At 38.6% G+C, this 14,449-nt stretch overlaps 1 protein-coding gene across 6 annotated transcripts in view; it reads right to left on the bottom strand.

Annotated features, from left to right (window-relative positions):
- Positions 1–14,449, bottom strand: part of rnf157 (ring finger protein 157) — a 70,056-nt gene that overhangs the window by 37,170 nt on the left and 18,437 nt on the right. For all 6 annotated transcript variants that reach the window (XM_039739667.1, XM_039739670.1, XM_039739668.1 and 3 more), the window contains exons 2-5: positions 7,741–7,859; positions 2,752–2,840; positions 1,134–1,280; positions 853–970 (exon numbers count right to left, since the gene is read on the bottom strand). In XM_039739667.1, the coding sequence (XP_039595601.1) occupies positions 853–970; positions 1,134–1,280; positions 2,752–2,840; positions 7,741–7,859 (473 nt within the window). The remainder of the gene's footprint in view (positions 1–852; positions 971–1,133; positions 1,281–2,751; positions 2,841–7,740; positions 7,860–14,449) is intronic.

The following is a 14,449-nucleotide window of genomic DNA, read 5'->3' as shown; positions in this document are numbered from 1 at the left end:
TACAATGTATTGATTAAAATATCCAGAAAATAAACTGAAGCCAATGAATTGATACTTGAGATAAGATATCTAGAATACTCTTGGTGTTTTACATCAATATGGCTGATGCAAAACCATTTTTGTCCCATTTGGGTGGAAAGGGTTTATACTGATAAAGTGACTGTAGGATGCCCTTCCTCTTGAACCTTTATTTTAATTGACTCTGTTCTAAAAAAAATCCTCATGAAATTACACTGAATTCAACTTTTTGTCAAGGAGCAGATACAGATGTGTGTTTTCAGAATTCTAACCAGTCCATTAAAACTGACTGAGAGGCTTGAATATACATCCTCACATACAGCCAAGCATCTTCCTGGCCAGCTTTTGCCAAGTGATTTTAAACAGGAATCTCAAGTGCTTTTTCTTCTTTGTGTCACTTTATTTGCAACACAGGATTTCAAGCTTTTTTTAAGGCAGCTACGTAAAATGAATTTGAATGCTGGCATCTGAAACTACTCTTTTTCCTCTGAACTCCTAATATAATACCACCCTGGAGGATATTCAGATCTATATTTGTCTGCATAGATTGTGACTCATCAGATCAATGCTGCAACATCACCACAATCTTGAATCAGCTGGCTCTAATGTATACTGTTGTAAAACCCATGCTGCATTTGAGAGTGATCAATGACCAGCAAAGTCACTCCTGTCTTTGTCTTCGTCAGCCACAGCACACGCAAGTAGCACATAATGCTGTTAATAATGCTTGCAATATAATGATATTGATAGCATAATAAAAATAACAATGAGTGCATTCTCAAACAAACCTATCACTCCTCACTACCAACCCCCAAGTGGCAAACTTGGTCCTACCTCTTCTTCACTCCACTCGGACAAAATAACAGTGTGTGATGGCAGACAGAACTGCTGGCAGACACCTCTCTTGAAGTGCACAGTTTCAGACTGCAGGGAGCTGTCCTGGGGGATGTAGCTGAAGTGATGGAGAGAGGAAAGCAAAATGAAAATTATGCCAAGGAAAGCTGTGCAACTGGGTGCAATTTGTAGGGAGAATGCAGAGTAGTCTTGCTTTATAAATAGAAAACTACTTAATGTTTTATAGAAACCTGGCTAGTCTGCTTAAGAGAAACACTTACGTTGTCATGCCATTGTGGAACTCTTCAATAGCCTGATAGTAAATGGTGATGGCCACCTGGGCATCTGCATCAAATGTGAACTCCACATTATAGCACATTCGGCTCCTGCCAGCTTCTTCTCGCGGAGTTTTAACCTCTTCACTACACCTAGACAAGATAAAACTTAACATGCATTAACTGATTTGTGTTCTTACATAATTTATTTCATCTGTGTTGTCTTACAGCAAAGAAACATCAAAATCCCCAATCAGACCCACTTCATCAAGGACTTTAGTTTAAAGAAATTCAGCAGAAGTGCACCAAGACACACAATTTGATTCCTTTAAACCTATGGCAAGATGTCTTTATAGTGTTTCACTGTGCCTGTTCCTTTCATCTTTAGCCATGTCAGAAGTTTTTATTTCTTGTTAGTAATTCTGGTGTGTATTTTAATAGGTTGTTGTTGTCTGTTATAATAATTATTTATTTATTGAGCTTCTGGAAGAATGTACTTTTCCCCCATGGTATAAATAAAATTCTATTTAATCAAATCCTATGTGTAATTTCTGTTTATCATTATTTTTGTTAATTTTTAATTATTTTTCATGTTGTTATCTGTTACTTTTGTTTATTATTTGTTAATGACCTTGTCCTTTTAAAGGTGCAGCAATTCTTAGCACTTTGTGGGTGGAGCCCGAGATGGCGCCACTGCTGCTGGGTCCTCACTCTGGCTTTCTAAGCAGCCCAGAGGAAAGAAGTATTGTCTTTTCTTGTAGATTGTGTGATTTTAAGATTATTTTCTGCTCTGGTTTCTGATTATGGATTGTGTTTTGAGACACGTTCTTTGTGGATTACCTTTTAGTTGACTCCTTTTTCATTCATTTGAGCTTGTTTTGTCATTTTCCTAACTTATGAATAAAAATGATTCATTGTTTTCATTTGTTTCTACAAGTCAGAGTTTTTACAGTGTTTTCGTCTTACGAGACATTTTGATACTTTGAGCATTTTGAACTTTAAAAGCCAGTTTCTCCATTTTGGGTCTGATCTGGCTCAAGTTCTTCAGTTAATGGTTTGGGAGCTTCTTTTGGGCTGGCCAGTGAAGGTCCTGGCCTGCCTTTTGTGGTACCTTTGGAGGCCTTGCACTCTTTTCGCCATGTTCCTTACTCCTGCATCCACAATCAAGAGATATTTCAACTATTGCTGTTAAGGGACTCGAAACAAGTCTTATATGTTCCATACACACCTTTATCCTAGAGCTTTCCATCACTGATAAAAGCAGTTGCACCACTCATCACTATGAGCACTAATGACTATTTGGTACTGTAATATCTACATACAGTTGTTGGCACTGCTGCCTCATAACTCAAATTTAGCTCACTTTATTACTAGCACCTTTCAAATCTTCCATTGTATATGCTGGATTCCTCCCATATCTTAAAGATGTGTAGCTTAACTTACTTTATTATTTTAAACCGTATTGTAGCTGTATGTTCTTAATTACCTTTGAAAGCACTTTATGAAAGTTTTTGGTGTGAAAAGAGTTTTATAAAGTAAAGACTAACTGACTCGTTGCATAACAAATCTTGTAAAAGTCACATCTTTAAGGTCTTCTGAGAGTGATAGGTTGTCATGTCCATACCTGACAAGGCGCAAGGTGTCCTTGCGAATGTTGATGAGGCTCCTGAGAGTTTTAACTGGCTCTTGAGGAGGTGGGGCTGCGTAGGGGAACTGCAAGAAAGGAAACCGTATCTGAAGTTATTTAAATGTGAGATGAAGAATTGCTTGCAAATATGGCATGATAACCAGGTTAAAAAGTATTCTGCAAACCTTTCTGAAAACATGTCTTCTCTTTGTCATTACAGGTTATTGAGTGTAGACTGATGGGCAAAAATCCCTTTAGAATTAATTCTACAATACAATAAAGTGTGCAGAAATTAAAGGGGTCTGAATGCTGTCTGAATCCACTACAAGTATTTTCACATTCTTGTCCAAGAAACAGCTGCAAACTACAAGAAGAAATGTATCTGAAGAGAGTAAAAAATAAAAGTAAGGTAACACATCAGTATAGAATTTGGATGAAGTTTCTTATTTTACTCTGGTCTCATCACGAATTGTGTAAATCTACACTGCATTTCATGACAAACATTATATTTGGTGATAGCAAGGTTTCCAGGGGCAGTATGGAACTTTGTTGTAAGTGATACACCAGCAAATAAGCGATTTTTATACATTTTACATACGTTTTTTAGCACTCAGTGGCCCCAGTCTGTCGCTTTGCACGGTCTACCACTTTGTGGCTGTGCTGTTGTTGATCCTCAATATTTCAGTTTTATAATAGCACTTCCACTTGACCCGGGCAGATTTAGCAGAGCAGGAATTTAACATATTGACTTCAGGCAAACGTGCCATGTTTAAAGTCACTGAGGCCTTCAGTGAGACCCACTCAATGGGTATGGCTGAAATACATGCACTCAATAATTTGAAGGGCCACATAGTTTGCCTTAATGACATGATGCTACTTTTCTAGCCTGTCTCTACTGCCCCACATTGATATCCAGAACCAATTATTTGACAGAAATAAATGAAGTAATTTAGGCAAACAATGTTGTCTTATTGCATTATTTCACTTTGTCAGTTTATAGACGTGTACCATAATCTATCTGGGCACCAGGCGGAAACTCTTATTTAAAAGATACACTTGCTGCACTGAACTATTATCAATCTGGTAAATTACATACTAGATAAGAACAATATGGTGGCAGTAAGTAACAGGCTGACAAGAATTAGATACATCCTTTCCGAAGACAGGGGAACACAGGATTGTGGTATCAATTTAATCTCATCAGAATATGTGCCAAAGCCTCTGAAAAGATACAATTTAGGGGGAAACCTAATCAGAAGACTCTCATCACTTGGGGGGTTTATATTTAGTAATTTAATTAGAGGATATCCTAGACCCTGAAGCAAGCAGCCAGTGAGCATGATATCAGGAAATGACCAGCATATTAAAACAAGAGATTAACATGTTCATGTCGTATTAATCACACGTTGCACAGAAGAGCATCACCCACAGGTCCTCGGTTAGCTTAATGCAATTTACACTCTAGTTAACCTCATTCAAGACTACAAGATGCTTGTATGTGATTAATCCAGTTTTCTAAGAAAGGTTAATGAAGCCTGAAAGACAAGTTTACAATTAGGAACTACAAGTCACTTTAGAATCAACTCTTCAGTTGGAAGTACAAAGGACAACACAGGAATTTGGTGAAGCAACAATGTGAATATTTTTTATTTTTTCTCGGTACCTGTCTGTTGAATAAAAATTTGTACCAGGCTGGTTCTATCAATAATTCATGTTCCGATTTTCTTGTGATGAAAACAATAAACCTCTCTGTTAACAGAAATTAACTACAATAATTAATTAACTACAATATGGACGCTTATGTGTCATATTAAGAGAATTGTTTTTATGTGCATGGTCCATTTGCACAAAAAATACATTTAAGAATTCTAGTAAATGCATTAAAATCTCTCTTGCAACCTTCCTCGTAAAATGCACCTCAGCTTTTTAGAAGGAACATTATCATCACAGAATGGTTAATAAGGCAAAATGCAGGTTTTAATTTATATTTCTCCTATATCTCCTAACCTAGATCCAGGCCTTTAAAGACCTCTTGGGCACAGCCATCAGCAGTGTGTCTGTTTGCGGAGAGAATGTCGACCTTGTCGAGAGGTTTACTTACCTTGGCAGTGACATTCATGTCTCTGGTGACTATTCCTATGAAGTCAGTAGATGGATTGGGAAAGCATGGGGGGTCATGAGGTCACTGGAGAGGGGTGTGTGGCGCTCCTGATATCTCAGCAAAAGGACGAAGGTCCAAGTCTTTAGAGTTCTGCTGCTTCCTGTCTTGCTATATGGTTACGTGACATGAACGCTACCCAGTGACCTGAGACAAAGACTGGGCTCCTTTGGTACTGTGTCTCTGCGGAAAATCCTTGGGTATCGTTGGTTTGACTTTGTGTCGAATGAGCGGTTGCTCATGGAGTCCCAAATGAGGCACATTACCTGCATTGTGAGGGATCGTCAGTTACGGCACTATGGCCATGTGGCGCGTTTCCCCAAGGGTGATCTGGCTCGTAAGATCCTCATTGTTGGGGATCCGAGTGGTTGGACCAGGCCAAGGGGTCGCCCACCTGACTGGCATATAGAGGGTCTGCTTGGGGGGTTGCAAACCGGGATCCCGAGTTGTTTCATCATGTAGTAGGTGCGGCAACACGCTGTATCTGTGCATGCTCCCCAACTTGACTTGACTTGACTTGTATCTCCTAGTCTTTGTTTTTGAAATGAATGCAATGAACCAGTTTTAAGGTTCAGCCTAGAGGAGATGTTATAAAGTCTATTGTCAATAACTTGTATTTTTTTTTTTTTTTTTTTTTACAAGTGCAGTTTGCAAACCATTAAACATTAGTCTTGAAAGGCATCTCATTCTATTCTATTCTTTACACTGTCCTCTCAACTGCACTGAACATTTGGCTTGCAGGCAGTAGGCTGCAAATCACTGCTTTCAATGAGGTCTAAGATTCACCCTTCAATCAGGATGCTGGAACTATGAAGAGATCTGTGCAATTTATGAACTAATATAAAAAAAATAAGCCAAAGTCCACACAAAATAATTTTCATTGTTTCCGTTTGTGGCTCGAACATGGTGATAGACTACTTTTGAATGAATAGCACAAACACAATTACTGCAATAAGCCAGATAATACAATGTATTCATCACACAAGGTAAAATATGGATATATTCAAGTAAAGGCAAAAATAATAAAAGATAAATCAGCTTAGTTCTATCTTTGTTTCTCCTCTAGAAAAAATCATTTTTTTTTATTTTGATTGAATCTACCAAATATTCTAAAATCCTGTTTTTGCTTTAATTAAATGATTTTAGCATAAGTCTGCAAAAACGTGAAAAAGTAGAAGGGTCTGAATACTTTCTATATCCACTTTAACTTGATAAATTCCTTAATTTTTATGTTCTCATCTAAAGAACTACCCAGGAAACATAATTCTTTCTGGGCCATCTTTAAAATGTTCTACACAGAATTCTTTCAGCCGGTTAGATAGATACGTTTTTTAGCTAAATTTAAAGTTCCTAGCATCTGTGCTGTGATAGCAGCATTGACTTCTTCACTGTTAGTCTGCACTGGTTTGCCCCCCACCAAGCTCATCTCTCTGTGTGTGTGCAAGATGCTGCTTTGAACTTTCCTACAGAATTTATGAAGAGAAACTTATAGCTGCTAAAACCTTCCGCTTCATGTGAGTTATTATCTTTCAGTTACAGTAATACTAATAACCAGAATGCATTAGCTGGCTTTATTCTACCTACCAAGTTACAGTCAATAATTCTCGGGATCAAAGTAGGTATACATATGGCTTGGATCTTGGTGTAGGAGATACTTTGTTCCTTCGATAGTCATCCTTCTCCGACACACATAGAGGGAGGTTCAGCACACTTTTCTTTATTTGTTAAGAAGCTTTTCTCCTTTGCTTTGGTCATACCTTGTAGCTGTGGTTGTATTGCAGTTGGTCTTCAAGGTTTAACATACAATGTCCTCTTTTGTTATCAAAAAAACAATCTCTGCGGGGCAGCCATGATTATTTGACTCCATTCTTCACAAAGACAAATGCATAGCTTTATACAGATCTCTCTTGCTTGTGTACCTTGCTTTACTTTAGCAAGATTTGGACTTTGTGTGACACCCATATCCAACTCCATTGTATATGGTCTTCCTCGGTTACAGTGTTGCGCTAGGTTACCTTTTGGAGTAAAAGGAATCGTTCCAGCTTTTGTTATAGCCACACCTAGGCCAAAGGGTATATTGCTATGGAGCAGTAGTTACAGCCAGGCCAAGAGTACAGAGAGCACAGATCTACTGCTTGCAATGTGTTATAAAGAAAGGAGTGGATGTTTTGCCATTGGTTTCTTAGACGTGTATAAGCTCATCTTTTTGCCTGACAATTGGTGTAAACTTTTATTCATCAAGGTTGCCATTGGTTAAGATATGGCTTTTTTGTCACTTATCAAGTGTTGAAATGGTGCATCATGGAGATATCTCTGGATGTTATTTGCCTGTGGTTGATCAGTCATATCAAGTGAGACCTAGAGACTGCATTCCAAAGAGAGGAGAACTGACACTTCAGCTGAAGTTAAGGTGGTCTGGCAGCTGCCTCTTAAATAAATGTCTTGTGCGCCAAAGCAAAGCATAGTGGGGAATGCCAGTTTGTCTCACATCACTTTGAGAAAAAGTAAAAAATAATGAGTATATAACGTGTTCCCATAAACCATACCCACTAGATAATCACAAGCAGTCATTAGTATTCATGCTTTCATTCATGTCCCCTTTCACTTTCAGAATAACATTACACAAACATTATGTTTTCTATGATTTACTTCAATAAATGTGGAATAGTACAAAGTAAAACCGATATATAATGCACCATTGCAAAAATCACATTTTAATCTGAAATGAATGAAGGGAAGTGTTAATGAACACGACTAGTTTCTTTACCATTAAAAAGAACAAAAGTTTATCTCTTAGCATGACCCATGACCCATCCCTATGGACATACCGTCACTGGTCTGTTGCCCAGGAAGTTGAGGTCAGTGTTCTCTCCAAAGAGATATCCCTCTGGATGTGTTGAGTCAAACTTTTCCCCACCCATGATGAAGTGACTAGCAAAATAGCTCCCTGCAGGAAAATAAAACACATGTCAGCATCCTTAGGTGACAATGGATAGGACCTTGTTTTATAAACAGCTTTTATTCTCAACAACACTTTGCCATTATTAATTCTGGAAGAGACTCAGAAATTTCAAACAGGCACCTTGAGGAGATTTTAAATTGCTTGTTATTCACAACCCTGAATGTCACTTACATGTCCAGCTTCTGTCACTCCACAGAACTGAATGTTTACCCAAAACAAATAATGCTTTTCTCACCAATACGGCTGATGCTTTATACTATGATGTACTCATGAATAAACCCATGGGCTTATTATGCAAATAACAATGTTTGAGCAAAAGTATATCTAACATTTGGGTATAATGCAGGATCAGCAACAATGGAGACTACGTCTACATATTACTTTCACTATTTTCAAATGAAAACAATCTCTGTCCACACTAGCATTTTCACATCATTTACAAATGTATCTCCACCAACATTAAAACCACCAAAAACACATGCATTTGATGTAGTCATTCATCTACTGTATACTGGGCATGCACACATCGGCAGAAACAGGTGTTATGAGTTGGTTTCTATTTCTTACATTTTTCTGTCTTTTCTGGACCAATTTAAAAAATGTGACACTCATTTTGGGGTCGTTGATTACCATTATGATGTATATTTCTGATTTCCCTGTTTACTTTAAGTTAATTATTTTGATACATTTTGGCCAATGTTTAGTTTTGTATGATTGACACCCATATCATTAAGGACATGTCCTCAGAGGCTGTGATCTTTGAATAATGGTGTGACGGGTTTAATGGTCTGCCATAAGATAATTTCCTTATCCGAGCTGTGAATAATAAACCTATTTCTCAAAGCACTTGTTACAATCCCTTTTTGATTTAAAAGTTCTTCTGGTTTTGACGTCTGCTCATGTTATTTTTGACTAAGTGTTTGTCTCTCTTGATGTCTGTCTACCGGCTGCCTCTTGAGTCCTCCAAAGTTTGCCGACATAACAACATGAAGAGAATGTGTTCCCCACACTAGAAATGAATTCTCATCTTGCATTTACACATGGAGAACAGAGAAAGAGAATATAAAATTATTAATGCTAACATTAATTTTATTTTAATTGTTTTCATTTTTATTACTATTTAATTTAATACTGTTTCTTTGTATCAGTATACTGCTGCTGGATTATGTGAATTTCGCCTTGGGATTAATAAAGTATCTATATCTATCTATCTATCTAAAAAACAAAAGTTTAGATGCATACAGATAAGCAACACAACAAGCACCATGAAAAGCAACTCCTCTGGGTCCACCATGTTGGAATATGATTGTCTTCCATGAAGGGTAACTAATCAAGGAATGCCATGTTGTAATGAGCAGTTTCCAATCAGGGAAGGGCCATGTAATAAGCACAAACCAATCAGAGTGTGATTAAAGTCTGCATTTTCAAAACACCCCATTTTTACCCATCCACAATGCAAAGCCCAGCTGGAGGTTTCCAGAAAAACTCAGTTCTGGAGAGCATTTTCAAAACTCACCATTTTCTGGGCTAGTGTGGATGAAAGGCAAAAAAGAAGGCTAATGTCTGTGTTTTTAAACGAAAATGTAATAGTATGGACATAGCATGAGACAGAAGCAGAAAAGTCTGTTAATAAGAGTTCATAATAATGAACAATAACTGTCAGCTTTGTCTGTGATTTTGTTCTCCCATTTTCTATAATACGCTCAATGCACTGTAATTTATTATCTAGAAGAGTCTAACCTTTTTGTATTATGTCAAATTGTCTTCATGCCAAGTGCTACAAGCCTGTTTGTGGCTGATGGACTGGACCAATTAGCCCTGCAGTCTTCTTTATACTGCTCTCCAGCCTGAACGGTCCAGTCAAGCAAGAAGGTTTGAAGGTCACCAGTATGTAAAATGAATATGACTTTTTTACTGCTTGGTGAAAATCCTAATCTATGTTAATTAATCATCTTTATCAGAGATTTTGTGCCAGCTCCTTCACAATGTGCATTTCACAACCTCTTATTAGCTCCAGAAGCTGTCCTGCTGAATCCAAAGTATTTACATGAAGCATGAGCTGCCCATGGTCAATGTTCAAGGCAGTGTGAGTTAATTGTGGCTGTGATATAAAGAGAATATTCTTAAAGACCCATATGTATAAAAGCAGAGTTTAATTTAAATTGCCATCCCTGAAATGTAGATCTGTAGGATTAGTGACTATAGCTTCTATGTGCATATGGACAAAGAAACAAATGAAAAAAGTCCCTAAAAGGCCTATAAAAACTACACTTTAATATCTTTAGGCATGAAATACAGCCGCCTGCTGACAACTTGCTTCTGTGAAGAATCAAACTTCATCCATAATTTATGTGTTTCAAAGGCTCATGCTTTCCCGATAGCCTAAATTATTCAAGGGCAGAAAGGAAATCTGAAGTTTCAGTATAAAGAAAGTGGCCACCTCCATCTAGACATGCCTTCCCTGCTTTATCCTTCTCAAACTAAGCAAAATGTGGCTGTGGGATACAAAGGATAGATCTGATGAATATTCCTATTCAGCATACAGACTTATTCAAGGCCAAGCCACCATGATTGTCATGGCACATGTACTCACAGTGGGCAAACCTCCCATGTCTCGAAAAGCAGTAAAACAGGAGGTAGGACATGAGTCAGGCCGATGTAAAATCTGTCGCAGTTCAAGCTCTTAACCATAACCACTGATGCCAAAAAAACAACGCTAGATCTCTGACCTCACCTCATTTTTACCACAGCGGTTACCAGTGAGTGGGCCCACACACAAAGTTGTAGTAGAAAATTTAAAAAGGTTTTTTTCAGGTCAGGAGCTTTGGTTAGTGTTCACATCAAACACCAGAATGGAGAAAAATGTGATCTTAGTGATTTTGACTATGGCAAGATTGTTGGTGTCAGATGGGCTGCTTTGAGTATTTCTGTAACTGCTGATCTCCTAGGATTTTCACACATAACAGACTCTGAAGTTTACTCAGAATGGTGCAAAAAACAGAAATACTTCAGAGAGTGGCAGTTGTGCAGACAGAAATTCCTTGCTAATGTGATAGGTCAGAGGAGAGTGGACAGACTTCTTTCAGCTGACAGAAAGGCTACAGTAACTCAGATAAGCACTCCGAGTGCACATTAAGTCAAATTTTGAAGTGGATGGGCTAGAAGAGACAAAGACCACCTCAGGTTCCACTCCTCTCAGCCAAGAACACAAGGCTGAAACTGCAGAGTTTATAGGCTCATCAAAACTGGATAGCTGAAGACTGGAAAAAGGGACGCAGACAGAAGAGGCACAACTTGGAGCCAACAGTATGAATCCATGAACCCAACCTGCCTTGTGTTAGCAGACCAGCCTGGGGGTCTGGGAATCATTCCTTTCCACACTATGGCCTGTTAACACCAATCAATCATTATTTTATTGCTAATGTTTTTTTTTTTAGCATTATTGTTGACCATGTGCATTTCTTCATGGCCACAATTTACCCATCTTCTAATGGCTACTTCCAGCATTACAATGTACCATATCACACAGTAAAAGTCATCTCAAAATGGTTTCATGAACATGACAATAAGCTCAGTGTTCTTCAGTAGCCTTCACAGTCCTTGGATCTGAATCCAATAGAACACCTTTAGGATGTGGTAGAACGGGAGATTCACAGCATGAATGTGCATTTGACAAATGTGTAGAAACTAAGGGATGCAATTATGTCAGCGTGGACCAGAATCTCAAAGAAATGCTTCTACCATTGTGTGGAATCTATGCCATGAAGAACTGAGGCTGTTTTGCCACCCGCCTAACAAGTTAGTCACCCATTTACATAATAGATGGAACCTTTCTTGACCCAAAGTAGCTTTTTGTATCTAAAGTAAAAATAAGGATACCTACAGCATGCAAAAATAAAAGTTATGAAAGTTCTAAATAAATTCCATTGTTAATTATAGAGGGTGGCATTTCTTGTCACAGAAGCCTGACCACAAAAATCACATTCCAGTTCAGAAAAAGCTAAAGTACATAAAAAGAATGCAAGATAGAGCACCCAAGGTAAAAAAAAAAAATGAAACAAAGGACCAGAGAACGAATGTTTGACGGTGCCATAATTTCTGTGCACTCATTACTGTGGTTGAAGTGTCCAAAACTAACTGCAAATCAAGTCAAATTTTCAGCTGTTTAGCTGCTTGCTACTTTCTTTCTTACGTATTCGTTATGGCACCATTGGTCCCAGCAGATACAGCAGGGAGCAAGCCAAGCAGCAACTCATTGCTATAAGCAAACAAAGGAGGTAGGAGTGGGATAAGCCTTATTCTGAAAGGGCCTGAAGAGAAGCAAGAGCAAGTATACCAAGAAACAAAGGGATGCCAGGGCTTAACCCACAGGAGAAGGTTGCAGAACCAGTGAAAATGGTGCACAAAGATGTCCCAGAGAATGTTTAAGAGCCCAGCAAACCAACCGAGAAGAGAGAGTTGGAGGCAAGGGGAGAGAGTTGTCCAACTGAGAAGGGCGGGAGTCACTTAAATATTCAAGTTCTTTCTATTTATAGACAGCAGCACTATATGTCTGGGTATAGTGTGTTCTGTATTCATGGTGCAAGTTATATCTGCCAAGAAATCTGTATCTATTTATTATTCATTAGCTGCGGCGAATAAAAGAGCTGGAATATGATTTTCACAGGCTCCTAGAATTATACTGTGTGCTGCTGCTGCTGCTGCTGTATTGAGACAGTGCAAGAAAGGTACAGCTCCTAGCTAGTCACCCTTTAACTGCTAAATTATCAGGTCACTCTTCCATACCAAGTCAGGTAAACATCTATGTTAAGTGAGTTGAGCACAGGCCACAACAGAATGGAATAAGAAGAAAGGAAAGGGCCGAGATTGGGGCCGAACTTGACATACCTGTACAGCCTTGTCATAAGCACCAATTCCATCAGACAGCACGTTATGGGTTGTCAGAAAAAGATGCAAGCTCACAATACTTTGGAAATGTGAAACTGACAGATTTGTCTGACTTAACGCATCTTGTGATCTCTAGTTGTTCAATATGACTTGCTAAGGTGACAAGATCAACAACTGCAGTCATCAGGTTTGACATCCCCTCAGACTAGAAGTCGTATAATATGACATTGTCTATAAGCAACTACATAAATCATATTTGAACAAATTCCAATGAGGCACAAATGTGTAATAACTTAGGAAGGTCTGGAAAGATTTAAAACAATTCACTTAAAAAACTAAAAAATTCAAAAAGCAAGCCAATTTTGGGTCACAACTGAGAGTGCCATAAGCAAAATCGGTCTTTTGCTTTTCACAGTTCTGCTATTAGGACTGGTATACAGTGGATTCAGACAGTATTCAGACGCTTTAACTTTCTGCAGAATTTACCATACTGTCTTGTAGGTTTCCTTTTAAATGGATCAGCTTGCCATTTTTGACCCTCAATCTACAACCTAATAATCCTTAATGGCAAAATGAAAACATGCTTTCAGAAAGGTCTACAAATGTATTAAAAATCAAAAACTGAAATCTATCAATCATAGACGTATTCAGACACTTAATTCAGTATTGTGTGAAAGCCCCTTTGGTAGCAATTCCATCTTCAAGTCTTCTGGGTAAATCTCTCCAAGCTTTGCACGTCTGGATTTTGGTGGTTTATCCCATTCTTTCTGGCAGATCCTCTCAAGCTCAATTAGAATGGATGAGAAGTGTCTGCAAACTGCCATTTTCAGGTCTCTCCCTGTATGTTCTATCGGGTTTAAATCTAGGCCTTTGGCTGGGTCACTCAAGGACACTCAGAGACTTCTCCTAAAGCCAATCCAGCTTTGTCTTTGCTGTATACTTCGATTTATTGTCCTTTTGAAATGTAAACAGTTGTCCCAATCTGAGGTGGTGTGAACTTTGGAGCAGGTTTTCTTTCTTTCTCTCTGTCCCTCCCACACCTCCGACCTGTCTCTCAGTCCCTAACACACATAGTATGAAGTCACCACCACCATGTTTCATGAAGGGATGGTATTAGGCTGGTGATGGAATAGTTACAGGTCTTCACCAGATATAGTGCTTGAAGCTCTGCCCAAAGAGTTAAACATTTGTCTCATCAAACCAAAGAATCCTTTCCTCATACTCTCAGAGACCTTTAATGCCTTTTTATTCAACAGTGGCTTCCATTTAGCCAATCTACCATAAACATCTGATTGATGGAGTGCTGCAGAGATGGTTGTCCCATCTTGAAGTGAACTTCTGAAGCGAAGCTCCATTGAGTCAAAAATGAGTTATTAGTCACCTCCCCGAACATGGCTCTTCTTGCCCAGTTACTCAGTTTGGCCAGATGGCCAACTCTAGGAAGAGACCTGGTGGTTCAAAACGTTCTCCTTTTCACAGTTATTGGGGCCACCGGCTCCTGGGATCAACCAAAGTCTCCCAAGAGTATCAGACAACAAGGCAGGAACCAACCCAAGATGGGTTGCCAGTTTGTCACTGAGGACATTGATGGAAGCCTCCATGGCATGCAGGTTTATAGCCTTCAATTAAAATCTAGTGTCTGTGCATGTGAGAAAAAAATCAGACTAACGTGGAGAGTAAACAACTTT

The sequence above is a fragment of the Polypterus senegalus genome, chromosome 17 (genome assembly GCF_016835505.1).
Source record: "Polypterus senegalus isolate Bchr_013 chromosome 17, ASM1683550v1, whole genome shotgun sequence".
Lineage (NCBI taxonomy): Eukaryota > Metazoa > Chordata > Cladistia > Polypteriformes > Polypteridae > Polypterus > Polypterus senegalus.
Note: the sequence above shows the minus strand (reverse complement) of the source record. Positions and strands in the feature narration are given on the sequence as shown.